General features: G+C 38.0%; 1 protein-coding gene across 1 annotated transcript in view; it reads right to left on the bottom strand.

The window, feature by feature from the left end:
* The window catches only part of pcgf3 (polycomb group ring finger 3), an 83320-nt gene that overhangs the window by 7641 nt on the left and 49783 nt on the right, over window positions 1-25896 (bottom strand). Inside the window, exons 2-7 of the mRNA XM_079838589.1 lie at window positions 25411-25510; window positions 23651-23768; window positions 20602-20698; window positions 14496-14551; window positions 13699-13809; window positions 7768-7856 (exon numbers count right to left, since the gene is read on the bottom strand). Of these exons, the coding sequence (XP_079694715.1) occupies window positions 7768-7856; window positions 13699-13809; window positions 14496-14551; window positions 20602-20698; window positions 23651-23768; window positions 25411-25425 (486 nt within the window). The 5' untranslated portion in view covers window positions 25426-25510. The remainder of the gene's footprint in view (window positions 1-7767; window positions 7857-13698; window positions 13810-14495; window positions 14552-20601; window positions 20699-23650; window positions 23769-25410; window positions 25511-25896) is intronic.

The raw sequence follows: 25896 nt of genomic DNA, 5'->3' as shown, positions 1-25896 counted from the left end.
TATTTATATCCCTATGAATTTTCTTAGCATGTTTGACACAACAGCGTCACTTGCAACATAAAATGCAAGATGAGTCATTGTCAGTCTCTTGGTAAACAGCCCCTGTCGCAACAACGTGAAGACAATCAGTTCAGTGGCTTAATGTGAGGAAAATTCTACGCATGCATCTCTACATAGAGTTGATTTGAATCACTTTACATAACCATTTTAAAGTTTGGGGGTAAATTAAACTTTTAATTAATACTTCTATTCATCAAGGTTGCATTAAACTGATCAAAATCGACTGTAAAGCCATTTAACAACTTACAAAAGATTTCAAATAAATACTGTTCGTCTAAACTTTCTATTCATCAAAGAATTGAAAATCACAAAAAAAAGTAGTGCAGCACAACTGTGTATAACATTGATAGAGAAAATGTTTCGTGAGCAGCAAATCAGTATATTAGAATGATTTCTGAAGGATCATGATGTAATGATGCCCCACACCTATTCCTATTGGCTCGATCGTCTTTCATACATGATAGAAAATGTGTTCGTACTCGTTGTAGGCAGAGTAGTGCATGGATTGATGAGCGAATGCCATTAATCCAGTTAGAAAACTGTAAAAGAGAGGTGTATAATGTCAGACAAATCAGATAGAGCTTGAAATGTTGAGCGAGAGCATTAAAGGGATAGTTCACCCCAAAAAAAAAAAAAGTCATAATTTACTCACCCCCAAGTTGTTCCAAACCTGTATGAGTTTCTTTGTTCTGCTGAACACAAAAGAAGATATTTTGAAGAATGTTTTCAACTAAGCAGATAGAGCAACCATTGACTACCATGGTAGGGAAAAAAAATACAATGGTAGTCAATGGTTGCTCTATCTGCTTGGTTACAAACATTCTTCAAAATATCTTCTTTTGTGTTCAGCAGAACAAAGAAACTCATACAGGTTTGGAACAACTCGAGGGTGAGTAAATGATGACAGAATTTTCATTTTTGGGTGAACTATCCCTTTAATCTGAGAATCTGAGACCAACTCAGATTGTTTTTATTAACAACTCGCAATGCCCGTCAATTTCACAAATGAATCATTCACTAACCAGCAGCCATATCACCCTGTAGCCCAAGACTGCTTTCCCACTGAAGCTAAGCAGGGCTGAGCCTGGTCAGTACCTGGATGGGAGACCAACTGGGAAAACCAGGTAGCTGCTGGTAGAGGTGTTAGTGAGGCCAGCAGGGGGCGCTCTCCCTGTGGTCTGTGTGGGTCCTAACGCCCCAGTATAGTGATGGGGACACTATACTGTAACAAGCACCGTCCTTCGAATGAGACATTAAACCGAGGTCCTGACTCTCTGTGGTCATTAAAAATCCCAGGATGTCCTTCGATAAAGAGTAGGGGTGTAACCCCGGCATCCTGGCCAAATTTGCCCCATATACAGATTGGCTTCATCACTCGGTCTCCTCTCCACCAATCAGCTGGTGAGTGGTGGGCCTTCTGGCGCAATATGGCTGCCGCCGCATCATCCAGGTGGATGCTGCACATTGGTGGTGGTTGAGGAGATTCCCCCTTCTATATGTAAAGCGCTTTGAGTGCCTAGAAAAGCGCTATATAAATGTAACAAATTATTATTATTATTAATGTTATGTGAACCAGTTGATTTTAAACAAATCTGTTCAAAAGGTTCAGTCACGAAACAGGTCTCGGAGATCTCGATTTTAATAGAGGCCTACTTCATAAAGTGAATCACAATATTTAAATATTTGACCGTGGGGGCTGTGAGATTTTCGGATACAATTTGAGCTAAAAATGAGTCAAAATGTGATGTTTTCCAATCTAATTTTGGCCGCACCCGAAACGGAAACATCACTTATTCAGGGACGCGCATTTATTGAATGGACTTAGCAAAACATAACTGTCTAAAATACGTGCGCACAGTTCTGTTGAAGGATAAATAAACATTTAACTTAATGCTGTTAAGCTGAATTTACGTAACTGTTTAAAATAAACATTAACCACAGCACTGAAATAAAAACGTGTTTATGTCAGTCAGAGTGAAAGTTGCATTCATTACTATAGCAACAGAATCCAGGCGTGTTCTTTGTGAATCACATGGGCCTACAGATAAAAAGTTTGATTTCGTCACTTTAAAATAACAAGGAACACAATGTTTTTTCTGAAATAAAGTATCAAAAAGTCTGACCCTCCTGCTGTTGATAATCAACTTTCATTTTGTGAAATGTTGTGGGGTCGTTCGAGCGTAGTCTAAAGACCAGTTTAATTTAGCAAAACAGTCATTTCAGGGACATTTACAGTCTAAGTTTTTTTTTTCCTTCTGTGATTATGAAGGCTTTGTGAAACTGTATAGCCTTTCCAGTTTTTTTAAATTACATACACTGAAAGAAATGGCTTTCTTCTTACACCGAGTAGAAACACATTTTCTATCATATATGCCTATGAAAGACGATCGGGCCAATCGGAATAGGTATGGGGCGGGGCGACGCGTGCAGCCCCGCCCCAAGTAGGTCCTTCTCGAAAAATCAGCTTTTAAATCACATGAATCAATTTCATTTAAAAATACATTCCAATAATATTTCACAGTATTACTATTTTACTGTATTTCGATCAAATAAATGCAGCTTTGGTGAGCATAAGAGACTTTCTACCAAAAAACATGAACAAATCATAGCGACTCCAAACTTTTGACCGATAATGTACGTCACTGACATCAAAAAGTATCATTCTCATAATATGATTTAAAATGAAATTATGTTTCAATTAAAAGTTTGAGTCAATTAGTGAATAAGACTCACCAAAAGGCGTTTACTTGTATTTTGTGCTTAGCGACTGTTCATTTTTGAACACCCTGACAGTCAGTGTTACGTACCCTTGTGCTGCTGTCTCCTTAGGATGAATCACTCATGTTAAAAGCATCTGCTAAATGAATCCAAGTTAAGGGTAAACCTAAACATAAACCAAGCAGAAACCCCCCGCAGTTTCTCTTGAAGCCAATACGGAAGTGACTTAAACTGCAATTCATCGACTGGCCGCTAGGGACAGGCTCCAGAGGGGAGCAGAATCTCATTGAGCCCCATGTTAAAATGCCCAACTTTACAGCAGAAAAAAAACATGTTTACAACCTGGTACAAATGGTGGTTTTGGTCTATACGGCTAATTTTACCCTTCATGACAATTGTGAGGGTGGTGAATTTTTGTATATCTCATTCGTTTACATTATATAAAGCCTTAAAGTTCAGCATAATTAGGGGCGTGGTCACTGAGTGAGCGGTGGATGGCCGTTTGTCTGCTGTCACCTCAGCTCCAGCCATGTCCCGCCTCTTTGCCCATTTTCTGTTATCCGTGAGTGACGCGCGGTGACGCACTGCCAAGATGGCAACGGCCAGCTCGACCCTACTTTACGTTTCTAAACTGCTCTTCAGAATCCTATGGGTGACGTCACAGACACTACGTCCATATATTTTACAGTCTATGACAAACCCAGCCAGGTCATCAAGTGAAGAGTCACGATGCTAATTTAAAAATAACTGCATAGCCATGCACGCAAATACTGACGCAACCAATACGATTTCAACAACGAAAGAGCAGATGCCAAGAAGTGCGCCGCCATCTTTCAAAACTGAGCTGAGGGTTGAGTCGCCAGTGGACTGCGGTCGCCTCGGGCTGCCTGGCAGGTGCAGTGGCAGAGTGAGAGCTTCAGAGAGTCAAGACGCATTAAGGATTTCATGCCTCTCTCTCTCCCCGTCCCTCTGTCCTTCTGCCGATAAGTGACTGAGCAGTGCAGAGTGGCACAGCGTCCCATTTGGACCAGGCCTCACCCAGAACAGACAGTAATGGAGAAGGATGAGGCGGGGCAGCTGCGCCTGGCGGCTAAACGCCAGTCGATTTCAAGGGCAAACGGTGCCGAGAGAGAAGGGCCACATACAGCCACATTCTTTACAAGAACAGCGGGCAGTAAATCGCAGATGTGCTCGGTTATAGGCAGGCGGTATGCGAGATGTAATACAAACACGGGTGTACTATTAAACACAAGCAAGGAACTTCGCTATTAGCTGCGTATGTGTGTGTGTGATTACTGGGTCATTACGGCATGGCCGGGGCTGTTATGCTCACCGAAAACAGTCACGCATATGACTAATGGTGAACTCACTCAACCAATTAAACCTCCAGATCCCAGAACGACCGTAAGAGGGGCATTTTATTTGCAGCAGCAGCCACCGAATAGCTTTCCTTCCTCGAGATGCCAAGAGCTGTTGATTATTGTGATTTAAAACCTAATTCTACAAGGTTAGATCTTCTGGTTTGTGTGGGGAATCTCCGCAGGCTGGTATCTATCACACACTCACTGTGTTATTATAAACCCATATTCTGAGGTAATTTTAAAAAGGCTGCATTCTACACTTTTGCAGCCTGTTATTTTTCCCCCAATGTCAACTTATAATGCTAATCAAGGTGTTTTCTTGTCCCAAAATCAGCCAATTTAATTTCACATGACCATTTTCTACTCTCTCTCTCTCTAGCCCTTAGAACCAAACTGGCTCTTTGCAATCTATTTTACTAGCAAATAGTGATCTTTGATATGTATACAAATCAATCTTATCGTTTCAATGGATCGTTTGGTCTGAATGACTCTTATACAATTGGACTGCCACTGAATCGGTCATAGTTGTCCTTCAGAGACTCACAGTGATGTTAATTAATGCAATGGCATTTAAGTAAGGGCCAAAAATAACTCCTGAAAACCAGTTCTGAACAAACATCTCAAAATACCCAATTTTCAGAAATGAGTCAACTTCTCATCAAAGACAATCCTGCCAGATAATTATGCTTCTAATGAATTAAAATGGAGAAAAAAGACAATAAAATGCTAAACCTTTAGTTTAACCCAGATGCAGGTTGAATTTTGAAGTCTGTCTATTAACAGTGGAGAGAAATATTCTGCAGGAATAGTACTAATTAAATAAATCCTTTCATTGAATTGTTTGGTCTAGATGATTCTTTCATAAACTGGACTAAATCGGTCTTCATGGTTCTTAATTAAACAATAGACTCACTAATCCGGCTCTTTCAGCAAGTCTGACTCGCAGTTATCTCAATTAACAACATGCATCATGTGATGACAATTATGTAAGGACCAAAATGAACCACTGAAAACCTATTTCATGAAACAATGATTCAGACTTCCCATCATTAAAGGCAATCCTATAGAGAATGGGAACTTGACGTCAGCAACGCAATGCATTCGTGGACTTTAGGACACAGACACTGCATTAGAGAATGAGTAGTAGTGGAGGTAGACATTAAAAGAAGTTAAAAACACATTAGAATGGTGAACGCTAGCTGTGTTATGGACTGCTATAGCTCTCACGACCTGCGTGGAAAACGTATCTCAAATGACGTGCAATTTTTCAGTTAACCAGCTTGGAAAGTAAAAAGTAAAACTCAATGGATATTAACAACTTAACCAAAATGTGTCTTTAGAATTTGCATTTATATACACAGTATTTATTATTTATAATATTTGCTCACACCATAAATAATGTATGAAACACATCTGGAAATGCTTCATTGTTCAGCAAGGAATATTGTACTTGTTCCATTTAAGTCCAGTAAAACTTTTTAGTACGGTTGGCTAAAGCGCTTTCAAATACAAATAATTTCAAAGCTGCTTTACAAGCCATAATCTTATGATATCCCTTAATGCTTTAACGTTAAGGAATTAGGGCGATATGATATATGTTGATTGAATAAATGATCCACTGGCTGAGATCAAGCTATATATATTTATTATTTTATATATCAGATATAGACTTCTTAGTTAGGCTATTAAAAAATAAACTGCAAAAGATAAATCAATGTATGGTCTTGTGTGTGGTGCGACAGAAGGCGGCCGTATGATTTCTGATTGTATGAAATGTGATGATTATGTGCAATGTCCTGGCCGCATGACTGAGCGCTCATGTACTTAAGAGATTCAAATAATTGTCCATTCATTCGAAGTGAGTGGAAGCAGTTTTAAAAAAAGTATTAACGTAAATAGACATTTTTTTCTCCGCCGATTCGCATTTGTTATCATTGTACACTCTTGAGCGTGTCCTAAAACATGGCGGTGACTACCCATAATGCAATGCGCAATGACGTATTTTCCCAGACTCTATAATAAATTGCAATCCAAAATGGTGTATGAAGCTAGATAAATATGCTTACAATTAAGCTGAGATTTTTTTTTAATCAGTGTGTATTTTACCCAGCAAGTCAGTCTATTAGCAGTAGAGTGAAATGTTCTGCACAAATGGTACTAAACAAATTCCATTATTAATAAAATCACTTTAATTCCTTTGCATTTCACAGTTTCTGTATTGGCTGGTTCTTTTTGGCTTTACTTCTCCTAGCAAGGTCACCCCGGATGGGTCTGACCAACAGACACATTAACAGAAGTGTCCCATAGCCACCCGAGCATAACTGAACAAATACTGCAGAAAATTTTATTAACATTTTACATTATATATGAGGCCAAAGTGCCTGTCTCAGCTTTACTACAGCGGACAGCATGCAGACACAATCTCTACTCTCACTTTTGCAAGACAACTGATGACAACAGGACACAGAAACATATGTGTAACGTAACTTTGAAATCTTCATCAATCTCTTCTTCCCATAAACAAGAACACAGGCATACTCAAGCCATTTACACCCTAGCATACCTTGTTGTGCTTCCTGCTCTATAAATCTCACTCACACATGCACACACTCCGCTAGGCAATCTTATATCACACTATGAGTTATTTTATATTTTTGCTGAAAATGCAATCATTGCAAAAAATAGGCATACATTTAAATATTGTCTACCACTCATATAAATATATCTTAGACCGTATAAGCAGCATAAACATCAGAACGCCCTACACTCCACTAGGCATCAGATTCTACATAAAGAAAATAATCTGTATTCCAAATGCAGTAGCAATGCAGCCGCACAACCTTCTGCTATTACATTATTAAGAAGCACAGCGGAGATCACAAATACAAACTCTCTATCACAGTCTTTAATGAAACTACAAACCCTCTAAAACACTGAAACGGCTCTGCATAAGTATCTGAACATAGACTGGATATTTCAGACAGGAAGGCATTTGGCACATTAACATTGGGTAACACTATTTCGATGTGCACTTTAGACATTCAACCAACAATAAATAACTTTGCAACTACACATCAGCTACCAGTTATTAGAGTATTAGTATACTGTCTGCTTAATATCTGCTAACACTATTTTGATGCTCCCACAACAGACATTCCACTTGCCATAAGTAACTTTTCAATTACATGTCAACTAGTTCTACTATCTTTAACATTAACAGTCTACTAATGAGAATTGGTTGACATGTAGTTGCAAAGTGACTTATAGTTAGTGGAATGAATGTCTAAAATATATATATATATATTTATTTATTTATTTATTTATTTAATGTCCCAAACCAGAAAAAGGTTGATATAATTGGATCATCCATCACTCTAAAAATGAAAATGTTAAGCACGTTGCATTATGGGATATATTATTCTATGCTGGGTGCTCTATTGTAGACTGGGAAATATATGTCTATGTATTCCAAAGTACTGTACACTGCAGAAATAGACAAGTACAGTAGTACAATATTCCAAACATAGCCCTTTTCAGGGATTCGTTCATACTAACTAGGTCACACTAACAGAGAGTGAAGCTCCCTCGTGGAACATTAACAAGGTCAGATGGATACGGGGAAACCTACCTGCTCATCACTGCGATGGTAGTCATTGTCCTCCTCTGCTTTCTCCTCTCCTGCTTCCTTATTGGCTGGATCCTCTGATTTCAGGTCACCTGGTGGAGTAAAATTAAAATAATTTAAAATCACAAGACAGACCCTAGACAACCATAAATTGAAATTACAAATGACATTTTTTGTGCACATCCATTTCTCCACAATTTTGCTTTCAAAATACAGTCAGTATAACTGAAAGTACATGCATTTAAAGGCACAATATGTAATTTTCACCGCTAGAGGTTGCTTATTCAAAACAAAGGCGTAGCTTGATGACGCCTTGATTTCACAGAATCATGGGAGTTTTTTTTATTTTTTATTATTATTTATTTATTTACAGGGACAGTGCATATTAATTAACATTTCTGTCAATATGCCAGAGTTAGCCAAAAGGCTATTTTTCACCTGCAGTCCCTAGACAGATGTCATCCTAAAAGAGAGTAAAAAAGTTACATTTTACATAACAATATAACAATTACAGAAGAGTAGTTGACTTCACCGCGACATCCAGTGGAAAAGAATTCGACGGGCCTCAAGCAGAAATCATTTTCATGGATGAGCTAATGTATTAAAGATTTGTTCATGTTACTGAATTATGATGCAGGGTGGGGTTGAAAGCCGTTGGAGAAGAACGAGGCCGCTGCAGCAATTACTAATGGGGGAAAAAACACGTGGCAGTTTTATCATATTATATACGTTTAGGTGTGTTGAAAGTTATGTTGAAAGTATATTCAAAATACCGTGAATAATTATTTGTTACGAATTATTCCGATTTTTTGAATGAATTTTAAGAATACTTTACGGATCAACCGTTTAAAATGAACAACACATCAAAGAGGAACGCAATGATGTAAAAATAGACCAAGAGGAACACACAATGATATAAATAGACGTGCATGAGCTGAGCACATGGCGGAATGAAGGCGCTGAAGTGCACATTCACTCTTTGACAGCAGAGGGCGCTGACGGAACAGCAGAAATGCAGCCGTTTCCCCGCTCATCACATAACCAAATACTTAATACTTAAAGACTTAAGGCTATTCATTTTCAAACTTGAGCATTTTATATTTTAATCTGGACTAAATTGCATGCCCTAGATATTGTTTGAATATGTTCTGACTGTTGTTCAATCACACACTTTACAAGGCTCCAGTATTTAACATTAGTTCATTCATTAACAAACTGACAATGAAAAATACTTCTAAAGCATGTATTAATCTTGGTAAATGTACATTTCAGCATACCTATTCTTTATAATTATTTTGCACTTTAAATATTCACTTTTTGCATTTTAAGTATTTGTTTACTTTATACATTTTTGTGTATTGCTTTATTGTATTTAAATGTTTGGTTCTTTTGTTACAAGAAAGTTATTAAACCTGTTATAGAATGACAACACTTTTTTTGCAACTTATATCAATATCGTGATAATACCATATACCGTGATAAAAGCTTCGGCAATTAATCGCAACATGAAAATTTGATACCGGCACATGCCTAGTTCCCGCAAATGTGTGACAGACGCAGGATAAACTAATGTTTATCAATGACGATAACGAAGACGATCAATGTTTAATCATAATTTGCATTAAGATACCAAGCATTTATAATTCATAGCTTCTCAGAGCTTGAATTATATCGAGTACTAGTTTGTGACTCTCAGAAGAGTTTCTTCATTAAGAAACATTCATCAAACGAGAAAAGAAACCCCAATTATCTCAACATGCTCCTCCACACATTCACAAGTCTACAAAACAAATCTGCACCTCATCAACGGAAACCGATTCATTTGTGATACAACCTGCCCAAATAACACTTCACACCTCAGATAGGCAGACAGCTGCACACTGATCAGGTCAGAAACTAGGGCTGCATCTCATTACAGATTTATACATGCCTAAAAATACTTTCCTTCATTAACATTAATGAGAGAGATCCAGTGTAACCAACACTGCCATTTAAAACTTTGGGGGTCAGTAAGATTTATATTTAAAACAAATGTTTTAATTCATCAAAGCATCCTGAAAAAAACATTATCACTGTTTCCACCAAAATATTAAGCCGCACAACTGTTTTCAATAATAAGAAATGTTTCTTAAGCACCAGATCAGCATATCAGAATGATTTCTGAAGGATCATGTGACACTGATGCTGAAAATTCAACTAGGAATAAATAGCATTTTAAACATTAAAACAGAAAATAGTTACTTTAACCTGTTATAATATTTCCCAATATTACAGCTTTTTTGCTGTATTTTTAACAAATACATGCAGCCTTGGTGAGCAGACGTCTTTCAAAAACATATAAAATGACCCCAAACTTTTTAACAGTAGCATATATGGACAGCATCTGTGGCTGTCAATTATCACAAAAATAAATCGTAAGAAAGTCTTTAAAAATTTATTTAAAGGATCTGAGATTTAACTACATAAATATGAAGCTCATACTTGTGTGATCATTGCATATGGCATCAAATTGGTGTCATTTTTGTTGTACATTTGCACCAAGTACCCTTTTTTCATTTTTAACAAACTGAGTGTCAACATTTTCGGTGATTGTTGACAGCAGGCCACAGATTCTGCCAATATAGTATAAGCTGTATTTAACGTTGAATATTCTTCTTTTAAATACTCAAAGCAATATTTTTGCTACATGTCACCAAAACTGTTCAGTGCAAGAGGGAATTAGATGCATATGACCAGTCTAGTCGAGCATGGTTGAGTTATTTTATTGCATTTCAACCGAACGACTTTCCACACAGCCTCATGATTTTGTATGAGGGGCTGTCATACATTGCTATGACATTGTCATTGCATCACATCACCAGAAATCTCAACTGCAGTAATGGGAAAGAGATCGAGCATCTGGACGAAATGCCGTCTGGGTTCAGTCGTTCTTAAGCCTTGACGGCTACAGCGATGGCTTCTTCACAGGACACTCAGAATATCCTTTCCGATACTTAAAATGTTCCTTGGTTGGGAAAAAGTTCACGGAGGCTGAGCTAATCTGAGGCAAGCAGACTGTAAAGGCGAGAAAAAAATGCAGGACTTCCAGCAAAATAATCTTTCGTTAGGGTGGTTAATAGACAGGGTGCCTCTGCAAAGCTGTCCGGGGATGCGGTGGACAAGCCAAGGTAGCAATTTTACCATGCTTTCCGGAAGGGTGACTTCTTTTTCAAGCTCGGCAACAGTCTGGTTAATGTCCACGGTTATGGGATTTGAGAAGGACTGTCAGGTAGCCTACTGTGGGAATGAGCAGGCCTCTCCAAAATCACCCTTATAAAGGGCACATCCATGACACCGAAAAAGTATTTTCAAATAAATAACCTGCCCACAAATGAGCATGACAGCCTTTAAATAGTATTTTATATCTATCTCAGTTACATCATCGTTTCACAACGTGCCTCTCCTCGCAGTTCAGTTTGATGATTCTGTGGTGCGCTTGAGGACTAAAGAGTTCAAATGAAGTACTGTTCAGAAAAACAGGTCTACTAAACTAGCGGAGACAATGTGAAGAGACCACTTGCTTTGGAGCCTTATTTACTACAATTCATGAATCCAGCCATTATGACTGCTGACTCAACATGCCTGAGGGCCAGTATTTGCACAGACTTTATCAGTGCGCACAGACCTGAAAGATGAAAAGAACAAGATACTGCCTGGGACAAATAAACTCAACTGGGTTTAGATGAGTGTTATCTCAAACAAAAGGCTAAAGAGGCTTTCAAACACTCTTCCTTTACAGCTGCTCTAGACAAATATAATAAAAGCAGAATACTTGACAAATAAGAAATTGTGTTTTGCGTAAACAAAACAAAGCCTGTTTTAGGACTCGTATTGTGACATGACAGTTAAAGCACATTTTCCCACCATTTGCAATATTGTAAGTAAGTAATTAATTATTTAGAATATTGATATACACTAACACTCTCTTATACTTACCATGGCTGCATTTATCAGACAAAAAAATGCAGTAACAAAAGTAATATTGCAAAATTTATTAAAAAATGTATTTAATTTATTCCTGTGATGGTAAAGCTGAATTATCAACATCATTACTCCAGTCTCCAGTGTCACATGATCCTTCATAAATCATTCTGATATACTGATTTGCTCATTATCAACATTGAAAACAGTTTTGCTGCTTAAAATATTTGTGGGGACCGTAGCCAGGGTTCCATTACATATCTGTGCAAAACTTTTGCGATATTTTCTAAATGTCGACAAAAAAAGACTATTGTGATATGGCGCTGTTTCCATTAAACGATGCTATGCAACTAAAACAATCTTTTCCTCTCGCGATAAGTCATTCCAAAAATCATGGCGATGGATGTTGGTAGGTTTGCGTATATAATTGCAGCCACCGCACTAGCCTTTAGGAGATGTAGGACTTGTTATCCATTAGCATTAATGGCAAAGAAAGCCCTTTATACGTAGGAGCGGCCACATATGAGGTGTTTTCACAGAGGAACTGTGGATTCAGAATTTCCAGATGAACAGATCAACCTTTTTTGAGTTCTGCGATGCAATAGGGCAATAAATTAAGAATAAGGAACTCGGTTTCGTCCTCTGTCCAAACATACTGTGCCATCTTTAAAGTTTTTCCATCGCAGTTTCGCGAAATATTCCTTTTTCGAATTGCCTGGAAAACCACCTCATGCAAGTGTAAAAACATGTTTCCATTGGCTGTATTTTCAATGCGCAATGGAAACGCAGCTCACGATACATTTTTTTCAGGATTCTCTGATGAAAGTTCAAAATAACAGCTTTTATTTGAAATAGAAATCAGTGCTCTTGCAAAATATTTCTAAAAATTTTTTTTGAAAGGTATATTATTTACAATAACAAGCATATATCTGGGGTATAACGGTCTAAAATTTAGGCTGAAAAAAATATTGCATTTCAGAAATAAAAATCACTGAGATTATTTAAAAAAAATCCAGAGTAAAACATCTGTAGGGATTATAGTAATGAAGAATCTGGGGGGAAATGTGCTTAAAGGATTAGTTCACTTTTAAATAAACTTTTTGCTGATAATTTACTCACCCCCATGCCCTCCAAGATGTCCATGTCTTTCTTTCTGCAGTCGAAAAGAAATGAAGGTTTTTGATGAAAACATTCCAGGGTTTTTCTCCATATAATGAACTTCAATGGGCTCCAAACGGTTCAAAGTCTAAATGACAGTTTCAGTGCAGCTTCAAAGGGCTTTAAATCGCGAAGCGATCAGTTTCTGCGAGAAACCGAGCAGTATTTATGCTATTATTTTACCTCTTATCAGACGAACGTGATCATCTCTGAGCTCCGCCATAACTTCCGCTAAGTGAGGTCAAAATACGAGCGTGGTCATAGATGTATACGTAGATGCCTCATTAGCGCCTGCACAGATCAGTAGAATGAGGCATCTACGATCGATATATCTATGAACACGCTCGTATTTTGACCTCACTTAGTGGAAGTTATGGCGGAGCTCAGAGATGATCACGTTCGTCTGATAAGAGGTAAAATAATAGCATAAATACTGCTCGGTTTCTCGCAGAAACTGATCGTTTCGCTAGATAAGACCCTTATTCACCGTCTGGTATCGTTTAAAGCCCTTTGAAGCTGCACTGAAACTGTCATTTGGACCTTGAACCGTTTGGAGCCCATTGGAATGTTTTCATCAAAGACCTTAATTTCTTTTCGACTGCAGAAAGAAAGACATGGACATCTTGGATGACATGGGGGGTGAGTAAATTATCAGCAAAAGTTTATTTAAAAGTGAACTAATCCTTTAACTTAAAATAATGTGGCAAAATAATGTCACGCTGCAAAGAATTGTAACCGACCTTTAATATGATTCATTGATGAACATGTAAAAGACACAATATCCCACTTCCACTGTGACCCTAAGATGGGACGTACCATTGCGCTGAGAGTCCAGGTGGGGTTTCATGTTGCACAGTTCTCCTTTGATGTCTCCAGGCACTTCCATGCCTAACTTCTGATAGAATTCTCTCTGTTTCTTCATCTCCGCTGCACACAAGAAAGCAAATAGAATGAATTAAAGCCTTACTGTTAAATCGTACAACAGCACACATCATAAGCTGCATTATAAAATATGCTTTGCATAAGATAAAGTATGATCGGATCACGGGGTATTTTTGCTACCAGTTCACATGGATCTGTTCTAGACAACATGAATCACATATTTTTAAGAAATACAGAAATGTGAATTAAATATAATATTTCTTTCTTTAGACCATGTTCTGATGAATTCAGACTAGGGATATTTGTTTAGAAAGTAAACTGGGTTTCATGTTGTCTTAAAGCGATAGTTCACCCAAAAAATAAAATTCTGTCATCATTTATTCACCTTCAATTTGTTGTAAACCTGTAGGAGCTTCTTTGTTCTGTTGAACACAAAGGAAGATATTTTGAAGAATGTTGGTAACCAAACATTTGCAGGTCCCCTTGGACTTCCGTAGTATTAAAAAAATACTATGGAAGTCAATGGGGACCAGAAACTTGTTACCAACATTCGTCAAAATATCTACTTTTGTGTTCAACTGAACAAATAAACGAATACAGGTTTTGGACAACTTGAGGGTTTGTAAATGATGACAGAATTTGTATTTTTGGTGAACTGTCCCTTTAAGTTGGGAAAGTATCAATTATATTCTGATCCACCACATATGCTACCAAACAAAAAAGACACAAACCTTCTTGCAGTCCTGGCACCAACTTATAGACAATATCTTGCATTGTTCGGTCATGGCTAAGGGAAAGGGAGAAATGGCAATGAATATAATTTATTTAAACAATATGCATTATTACAGCAGGAAACACAGCTGAAGGAAAAGTAAGAAAAGCACAAAAAAAGAACACCAGTAACATTCCAATTAGCATTTGCATTCGACGGGCATGTTTCCTCATAACTATGATCGTTAATTAGCATATAGTGTAGTTCTTCCCCGTGTCTTTATATTCTCCTGTGACTGGCGGGTCTCGGGGCTCAGAGGTAAAACCTATTAAGCGTGTGTTGACATGTTCATCTCTGCGGTGCCTGTAGTACGGCTGCCCGCCTCCGAGAATGTGTTACCATGCCGCAAAACCCACGAGTGCCAGTTCCAAGAAGCCAACAGCCAAAACAAGCACCCGCTCTGAGATTCACAGCTCTTGTTGTGTTGCTTATACTTTCAAGGACTAAATTAACTAAAAAAATCTGAAAAGATATGTTAAACTTTACAAGCATTACACTCCTTTAAGGATAAATCTCGTGTTGAGAAGGCATTGGAGTGATTTGCTGAGAAATGTCATTACATAAAAAAAATTTATGACATTTTCATAACAATTAAGCACAATTTACCCAAACTCTCATTACAGTAATTACTTTAATACTAATATTATTTTTTATTTAATTAACACTATTGTTCAGAAGTCTGTAAGATTTTTTAATGTTTCTGAAAGAAGTCTTACAAAAGGATGTATTTATTTGATAAAAAAATAGAGTAAAAGCAGTAATATTGTCTATTTTAAAATATTTAACATGTAATTTATTCCTGTGATGAAAAGCATCGTTACTCCAGTCTTCAATGTCACATGATCCTTCAGAAATCATTCTAATACGCTGATTTGCTGCTCAAGAAACATATAACTAATACTAATAAAAATTAAAATCCAAATAATAATAGTAAATAAATATTCTTCCTGTACAACAGCAATAGGAATCGATTATCGACATTAAATATTGGCCTAATTTTCTTTATGTCATTTTTTGATGTTGAGATTTGGGGGTTTCGGTTCAGTGAAAAAGCCCTTGTACCAGGTCAGTTCTTCTTAATAGCACATAACGGCTTAGATCAGTAGGAAACTGATCTTAGATCTGCACTCGTGCCACATTCAGAACACAGGCCACGTTCTGTGTCAGAGTCCAACTCGCTGTTAGCTGATCTGCTCCCTGAGGGCACGATGAGAGAGAGAGAGAGAGAGAGATCAGGATTGTGAGGCGGCAGAGCACCTGTGTCCCTGGTGCACAGCCAGAGCCGCCACCTGTTCCCAAATCCCAGCAGCCTGGCGGGGAAGGTAGAGGTCCAATTAGCCGCCACCGAGCTTCCACAGAGGGGGCCGGAAGGTCTGGTGGTGAGGGGGTGACTGGCATTTAGCTAGCTGATCAACAAAAGCTCCGTTTTGTGTGTGTGGGTGTATGTTTGCGCAAATGCAAGCGAGACGAGGATCAATGAGATGCCACTGTTAATACACACAAATCCAGTTTTCATTCACGATAAAACAGTGTGGCTCATAAATACCAGGGTGTTAAACTAAGGTCAGATTAATCATTCGGGGAGAGAGGAGAGCTGGTTTAATGGCGTACGGCATAACGGAACTGACCCCGAACTCTTATATTGTCTCTTCCTCTTATACCCGCATGGCTTTCATCCACTAGCAAGGCTGGGTGTCTCTTTTCCACTCCATTCAGAAGGCAGCAAGGAAGCACTGGGATCATGGTGAATATTTAATGTGTTTGGAAATTGTTTCTCATCAGCGCGCGACTGCAAGCTTCTATGCAACTAAATGACAATTATGAAAGAGCTGGCATCCAGCCCAGAGCACCAGCGAATCCATCAGACACAGAGGCACCGATGCTCAGGGGGCAGATGGACGACACACCCCAACAGTTTACACACACCTACACACTGAGCACATCTGTGTGTGTCTCTCAGCAGCAAGGCCTTTCCCTGTTGAAACAGGAAGTCTGAGTGGGAGATATGGTTGCAAAAGGCTTGTTTGGTCAGCTCTTAAAAGTACACATGCATACAGATGACCTCAAAGCTAACAGACATGAGCTCAAGGTCACATATTTAATTTGTAAAACTTGACTTGAGAACAAAATTGATATGTAATATACTATAAAAAAAAAACTGTGTGTGGAAAAAAAAAAACCTAGTCCAGCTAGTCAAAAAACAACTGGAAAAAAAATCTGATCACTTAAAGTAATAACTCTCCTCAACAAGCAGCTTTGACCGAAACATGAGCAAAAGTAAAACCATGCTTGCCAGTTGCCACCATCTCTCTTTTTTTGCTACTGAACCTTCAAGATTGACTGCTTAACCTCTTCACATGCGACTTACTCTACTGTTTAAAAGTTTGGGGTTAGTAAGTTTGGGATTTTTTTTAAAGAAATTAATAATTATCAACAAGGATGCATTAAATTGACTAAAAGTGACAGTGATGTTATTTATAATGTTATAAAAGATTTCCATTTTAAATAAATGCTGTTCTTTTGAGCTTTCTATTCATTAAAATATCCTGGAAAAAATGTATCATGGTTTCCACAAAAAACATCAAGCACAACTGTTTTTAATATTGATGAGAAATGTGACACTGAAGACTGGAGTAATGATGCTGAAAATGCAGCTTTGCATCACAGGAATAAATTACATTGGTTACACTTTATTTTAAGGTGACGGAGTTGCATTGTACTTACTCAATAAGTACGGAGTAATATTAAATAACTACATGTATTTATTATTAGAGTTACGGTTAGGGTAAGGGTTTGGTTTAGGGTTAGTTACTTGTAATTGTGCATCATTTACTGTTATTTCTATAGCAAGAACATGTAGTAAACGTGTAAATACGTCACCTTAAAATGAAGCGTTACCATTACATTTTTTTAATATATTAAAATGGAAAACAATTACTTAAAAGGAACACTCCACTATTTTTGAAAATAGGCTCATTTTCCGTCTCTCCTAGAGTTAAACGGTTGAGTTTGACCGTTTCCGAATCCATTCAGCCGATCTCAGGGTCTGGCGGTAGCACTTCTAGCATAGATCATTGAATCTGATTAGACCGTTAGCATCTCGCTCAAAAATGACCAAAGAGTTTGGATATTTTTCCTATTTAAAACTTGACTCTTCTGTAGTTACATCGTGTACGAAGACCGACGGAAAATGAAAAGTTGAGATTTTCTAGGCCGATATGGCTAGGAACTATACTCTTATTCATGCATAATGATCAAGAGCTTTGAGCCGTCCCATGAGTGCAACAGCGCAATGATATTACACAGCGCCTGAAAATAGGCTAACTTCCATCAACATAACAAACGTGACAACCTGCTTACACAGAAAGCACTGGGACTATTTTCAGGCGCTGCGTAATATCATTGCGCCGTTGCACTCATGGGACGGCTCAAAGCTCTTGATTATTACACAGGAATGAGAGTATAATTCCTAGCCATATCGGCCAAGAAAATCTCAACTTTTCATTTTCCGTCGGTCTTAGTACACGATGTAATTACAGAAGAGTCAAGTTTTAAATAGGAAAAATATCCAAACTCTTTGGTCATTTTCGAGCAAGATGCTAACGGTAGTGTTGTAGTCAAGACCACCTAAACCGAGACCAAGTCGAGACCAAGACCAGCGTGTGCCGAGACCAAGACAAGACCAAGACTTTGTGGGGTTGAGACCAAGACAAGACCAAGACCAAGGCAGGGCGAGACCGAGTCAAGACCAAGACCAGACCAAAACTCCTTAAATTAAATTAAAAGATCCATATCTACTGTCTGAGAAATCATTTATATTTAATGAATAAATACAATTAGAACAGTAAGACACTATAGCGCTGTTACCTATCAAATCTCTAACAATAAAATTCATGGCACAGAAGTTGCATCTGAATTGGTACAATTACACCTGCATAAATACATTTCAGATTCATTTAACATTAAAACATTAACATTATTTAACAGTCACGGAATACTTTATTCAACCGATTTGTTCAAAGCAGCTGATTCATGTAATAACGAAACGTTGCCGAATTAGCAAAGACACGGTTGAAAATGTCATTTAATATTAACTTCTTGTTTATTGAACATTTGTATAAATCAATATCATTTGCAATCACGCTTATATTCATGAAAACAGCTCTCTTGCTCCTGCGAAATTGCTAAATTATAATCTATGTTACATAAAAAATGAAATCTTTGAATTTTGTGGGCATTTATATTAATTTTGGGCATTTTTGAGACAATGCTGCATTGATTTTGAACCCAGCAGCACAGTAACAAAAGAAAATACAAAGAAAGTACAAAGAAGTTATTGATTGCATTTTAAGCTGTAAGTTTTACATCAAAGCACATTAATGATGTTAAATCAGACAATGCACCGCAATTTAGTGACATCCTTGCAGTTGTGATCTTGACTGGTCTTGAGATAAAATCCTGAGTTCTCTAAGTCCGAGACCAAGACAAGACCGAGGAGAAATGCAGTCGAGACCGAGACAAGACAAAGACCATCAAAAAATGGTCTTAAGACCGGTCTCGAGTACTACAACACTAGCTAACGGTCCAATCAGATTCAATGATCTATGCTAAGCTATGCTAAAAGTGCTAACGCCAGACCCGGAGATCGGCTGAATGGATTCCAAAACGGTCAAACTCAACTATTTAACTCTAGGAGAGACGGAAAATGAGCCTATTTTCAAAAAAAGTGGAGTGTTCCTTTAAAGCTGCAGTCTGTAAGTTTTGCCTCTTTGTCGCCATCTCAGTTTGAAACCTGCAATTGCAGTTATTTGCGGGATTATAATCTTTACGTGGGTTGTGCATCGGCACGGCTCCTCAGCGGGGATGAATCAAATGTTTTGAGGAGTTTGTGTGGCTGGCTGTCAGTTTAAACGATCGCTTAGCTCATATCAGCATTGCGTGACTACGTGTATTTAGTGTGTATTCGCATTACCTGTAGAATTCAATTTCTGTACAGTCTAATCTTTTGCTTTTGACTATGGGTGAATCTCCAGTTGTCACTGATGATTGTCATTTGGACCTTTCTGGATTACAATCCACCATCAAAACAATACATTTAATTATTCCAGCTGCTGTGTGAAAAGGATATAAAATGATCCGCCACCTGCAGCATCCTCACATGCGATAGCCTACCCGGGACTCCATCTTTATACAGACGTAATGCCGTGCAGACGAACGGCAGCAATATCGTATTTCCTGCGGAAACCTACCAGTACCACTCAAATTAGAACACATACAATCTTACCGTTGTAAATCGGGCTAAGGTAAGGAGATAGTTTTGAACACCGGCTGGTTATGTCCTTGCTCAAAAATTGATTTTGGATAATTTTTAAACAAAAAAAGTTACGGACTGCAGATTTAAATTATAATAATTTCACAATATTATTGTTGTTACTGTACTTCTGATAAAATGCAGCCTTGGTGAGCAAAGAGACTTTAAAAAAAAAACATTTTAATGGTGTGCCCCCTTTAAAACAACACAGTATGTGTCAATGCCTTATGCAGAGCGCCCTCCAGAGGTCACTTCCTGAACAAGAAAAAAATGACCATCCAAAAAGGTGCAAGATTCTGCACTGCACTGATAAACAAACACCCTGCAGTTGTAATCTTGACTTTCCATGTGCCAGCTCTGCCCTGATTAACAGTCTGGATTTGTAGAAAACCTACTGCCGAGGGTTTAGCACAGCTGCTATCCTTAAATGACATCACGCAGAGGGATTCAGTTCCAGAAGTGTGTAAAACTTTCAGGTCACATCACCAGATGTTTTCTCCGGGATATGTGTGCTGAAGAGGAACGCTCCACCCTGGACATCAATTATTCAGCCTCCAACAGAGAGCTGGAGGGAGCCACGTCGCCTTCAAATACCCATGTGGCTGTATGACACACACAGCTAACACACGCTTGCACACAACACCCAGCAGTCAAAGACAACACTATTCACCGGTGTGCCTTGATGGACCCCTACTGGGCTGCTCAGGAGTTTACATTGATTGAGAAGTGTGTGTCTGCTGCGGTAAACTCTTACCCGATGTACTGCAGTGGATGGCTCTGGTGAATCACGATCCGACATGTGGGACACGTGTTGTTCTCTTCTAGGTACTTCACCAAACAGCTCCTGCAGACTATATATACATATAATTTAAACAGTTAGTTGATTCGTTTTGTACATATCACATTATAGATGATTATATAATGATCTCCAAAAAACACAGGGATGTCATATTGACGTGAATTAAATAACTCGCTCTTAAATAACATGAATTAAAACAAAACCTGTAGGCAAAAAATAAAACGAATACCCCTTTTAGTTTAATGACTGTGTACTGTTCAAAGCTCTCAACACATGCTCAGAAACAAGCCATTCGTGGCACAATGTCTCCCTCTAGTGTTCAATTCAATCACTGCTGTTTAAATGCAACAAAACTTGGCTGTAACCAGCTTGTGATTGCTTGACATACTAAACTTAATCAATTACTTTTCTTTGCTGTATCTAAAAAGAGATACTGACACGGAGTCAGGTTCACATGATTTGTTAACTGCCAATCTCTCCGTCCAGTTTGTTGTTAGTCGCTGAAACTGGATCTTTGAGCCAGCGAGTTAAACTCGAGAGCCAAATCAGTTTCATTTGGTCATTTGGCTTCAGAAGACTTGGTATATAGTGCAAGTGTCATTTGGACCACTTTTATGATACTTTTAAGGGTCAGTTTTTTTTTCTTCTTGACAGCCACAGTCCTCGATTTTCTTTATATTTAAAGGGATAGTTCACCCAAAAATGAAAATTAGCCCATAATTTACTCACCCTCAAGTCATCCTAGGTGTATATGACATTCTTCTTTCAGACGAATAAAATCGGAGTTATATTACACAAGTCCAGGCTAATCCAAGCGTTATAATTTGATTTATAGTTGCTCTTTTTTTGAAGTCCATAAAAAGTGCATCTGTCCGTTAAATAACGTGCTCCACGCGGCTCTGGGGTGTTAATAAAGGCCTTCTGAAGCGAATCGACGCGTTTGTGTAAGAAAAATATCCATATTTAAAACTTTATCAAGTAAAGTTCCAGCCGACCGTCTTCAGTGGAAAAGTGTTGAATGTTGAAAGTGAAACTCAAGATGCGTACGTGACGTCATGACGAGCCTACCTGGACGCGTTAGTCTTTCGATCGGCAGAGGAACTTTCAACAATTTTTCAATATATTGAACAGGAAAGGCGGTCGGCCGAAAGTTTACTTGATAAAGTTTTAAATATGAATATTTTTCTTACACAAACGCGTCGATTCGCTTCAGAAGGCCTTTATTAACACCCCTAGAGCCGCGTGGAGCACGCTATTTGACGGACAGATGCATTTTTATGGACTTCAAAAACAGAGCAACTATGAATCAAATTCTAATGCTTGGATTAGCCTGGACTTTTGTAATATAAATTAAAGACTACAGATATTCTGATCATATTTTTTTCCAAGCACATTTGACCAATTCCAAACCACATCAATCTTAATAACTACTATTCATTTTATATTTAATCATTTTTAAGTGATATATAATTGTTATGGAAGGCTGGAAGTGAAAAAATATGCAGGTTTTCCTTTACAGGTACAATGGGCTAAAAAAAAGAAATTTAACTCACACTGAAAAGTCCAAAATTATTAAATGCTAATGGGAAGGATGCAATACTAGAAATTGAAAAATGAAGGCGTGACCAATGGACAGCAATACGCTCATTGGTTCAGCAAGGTCAAACAGGCCAAGAAGAAAAGACACATATTAGCGGCAAATAAAATTAGGAATTAAGATGAATTAGGTGTGAAAATATCAGGAACCCTTTAGTCTCAAGTGCCACCATTTTCCAGAATTGCAACCTACCTGTCTCCAGAAGTACAAGGTGTCAGAATTTCAGAGACTTATGGTAAAGAATCCTGAAATATGACCTACACTTAAAGGGTTAGTTCACCCAAAAATGAAAATTCTGTCATTAATTACTTACCCTCATGTCGTTCGACACACGTCAGACCTCCGTTCATCTTCGGAACACAAATGAAGATATTTTAGTTGAAATCTGATGGCTCAGAAAGGCCTCCATTGGCACAATGCACGGTACACTCTCAAGACCCTTAAAAGGAACTAACGACGTCGCTACAAAGTCCATCTCACTACAGTGGTTCTACAATAACTTTATAAAGTGACGAGAATAGTTTTTGTGCGCAAAAAAGAACTAAATAACGACTTATATAGTGATGACCGATTTCAAAACAAGGCATCATGAAGCTTCAAAGCGTTATGAATCAGTGAGTCGATTCAGCGGTTTGAATCGCCAAAGTCACGTGATTTCAGCAGTTTGACACGCGATCCGAATCATGATTCGACTCGCTGATTCATAACGCTTTGAAGCTTCATGATGCATTATTTTGAAATCGGTCATCACTATACAAGTCGTTATTTAGGTTTTTTTTGCGCACAAAAACTATTCTCGTCGCTTTATAAAGTTATTTTAGAACCACTGTAGTGAGATGGACTTTGTAACGACGTCTTTAGTACCTTTTAAGGGTCTTGAGAGTGTAAAGTGCATTGTGCCAATGGAGGCCTTTCTGAGCCATCAGATTTCAACTAAAATATCTTCATTTGTGTTCCGAAGATGAACGGAGGTCTTACGGGTGTCGAACGACATGAGGGTAAGCAATTAATGACAGCATTTTCATTTTTGGGTGAACTAACCCTTTAATAAGAATCACAAGCTGAAGTGTTGTAGAAAATCTGAAGGCTTCATGTGACTCTTGAGGGAACAGCACCGGACAACAGCAGCGATGGTGAGCGAGTCGTGCTGTGAGCTGCTACAATCAATGAGCAAGACGGGCCTTTCAGGTTAGGAGATCAACTCTTACTGCCAGATTCCGGAAGATAAATTCTTCAAACAGTGGTATGAGAGGATGTCGTGCTGGTCCATCAGGAGTCACTCCCAACCTATCTGTCTATAAAGCCTAGAAAATGTCTTCAGGTATTTCACAATCATCTTCATCTACAATCAACTTCATCTTGTGATTCTTCAGCTTGTGTAGATATTGGTGTAGAAATAACACTCACAGGTGTGTAAACACTCAGTGACCGTGGTGGCATCGATCAGGTACCCCTCACAGAGACGACAGGTGATGTGGGCATTGATGTCCCACAGTTTAATCTTCCTGGTTAACATCTCGGGGTTCTGGACGAGAGAGAAATGGAGGACAACGAGGGGTTAAAAATATGTCACAAAACCACAATCCAAACCTCAAGCTGTAGCTTAACACCAAGAACACTATAATTTCCATCAAAAGACCTGTATTAATTACTAAGGTCCAATGATCAGGGGTCAGGAGGATCACCTTTTGTGGAATGTAGGTCCTATGGATGTTAAAGATTCTTCACGGAACCATCAATGCCAATAAATAACTTTTATTTCTATGCATGTATAACCCAACTCATTAAATATTAGGCTGCCTCCATATTTTACATTTTTCAGAGAAAACCTTTGTTTTTCGCGTAGCTAATTCCTAGTCGCCATTTTAAAGACACGTCCCATGTGAAGCAGCCAGACGACTCTATTGACCAGTGTTATCCACTGCTGCACAAACAGTGTCAGGACACATGCTGCACATATTCAATATAAATTAAAAAGATTATTCATCACACCAGCTGTCCACTGGCAAAATAATTAGATCTATGTTGCTCCAATATTTGTAATTCAGCTTTGAAGAACAATCTGTGTTGGAACATGGAACCAAGTGGGAATTTTTCTCAAAAGCAATCAGCACACCGTAATGCACTTACATTTCATGTTATGAATGAGCAGAGATTGTCTGAAATTACAAATTTCAAATATGAATACATTTTGGTATTATTATTATTAATAAATATTGCACAAACGCCAACCCTAAAGAATCAACATACCACTTTTAATTCCCTGTCTTGTTGTGCATGGTTCATAATCATATATACATTTTTAAGTTCTTTGAAATAATGTTCAATGATAACAAAAAATGGTTTCTGTACAATGGATCTGGTTGGAACTGAAGTGCGTGCAGAAAAGTGTGTATGAAAGAGATGCACTACTAGCACTGCAATAAGGCTAAATGTGTTCAGTGAGGCATAACCACAGGTGTTTTATGTTATGGCACTTCCTCATAATAGATGGAATTCATGAATTCAGCCACTAGCCATTTTGCAATAACATAATCAGTGCAGTGTGGTGTCAAATGAGGACAGAGAACTGCCACGGGCTGCAGTGAATATTACACGTTCACATTAGTGGGCTTCAATAAAAGTTGGAGCTTCAAAGCCATTCATTTACCCATGAGTCTAAATACATTATTCTGAAGGGGGAAAAAGTTAAAATCAAGTATTACGGCTGAGCATTACACAAAGATCGTAGATTGTTGCAGTTTTGAAAACAGATCTCATGAGAGTTTTTAGTAAATAAAAGACAAACTGTTACATAGTAGTCAAAAGTTTTGAATTAAACAAGCACAAACGAGCTTTGTGAGCTCCAGCAGAGGAGATTATTATTAATGAATAAGGACTTCAATTTCAATCTGCCGAATTTCAAGTTTCACACAAAGAATATAATCTTTGATTACGGCACAAAAATCTTGTGGATTAATTTTATGGGACCTTTTTGAAGCTTAGCAGTATAAAATCACCATTTTTCAGCAGTCCAGAAGCTTTGACATTCTGCCAAACATCTCCTTTTACAAAAAAGGAAAATATTATGACATTGAAACAACATTTTGGATTTTTTGTGGTGAACCAATTAAGATGGTCAGAATTGGATTAAACATTGTGCAGCAGAAAGGAAGTGATGCACTTACCCCTATTGCCGCCATGGGTCTACTGCTGTGGGTCTGGCAGCCGGGCTTCTTCTGCGAGACACAGGGTGGTGTTAACTCTGCATCCTGTGCTCCACTTCAGCTGCAAAAAAACACACAGGCATTTATTTATTTACACACATTTAAACACAAAATGATTGCAAGGAAACAGACTATTTTCCCCCTTTGGCTTTCCAGAATGTTTTCGGTAAATAATTTTTTCCGTTTTCAAGATTAAGCCAAAATTGCAGCTAGTATTGAGCTTTTTTTATTGTTGTTATTTACAGCTTTCTTGTCAGCTCCACAGCGTTCCTTAAACTGTCCTTTGTGGTTACGAAAAAAGTGCAAAAAATCCATACAGCAACTTTAAAACATACTATCTGTTGATTACAATCTTCAAACGCCTTCAAACGAGATGTGCATGATTATATCACTGACCAATTATTCAGCGATAACCTGGAAAATTCAATTATTATTATTACCACCCAT

Source organism: Gobio gobio (assembly GCF_949357685.1).
Source record: "Gobio gobio genome assembly, chromosome: 16".
Classification (NCBI taxonomy): Eukaryota; Metazoa; Chordata; class Actinopteri; order Cypriniformes; family Gobionidae; genus Gobio; species Gobio gobio.
Note: the sequence above shows the minus strand (reverse complement) of the source record. Positions and strands in the feature narration are given on the sequence as shown.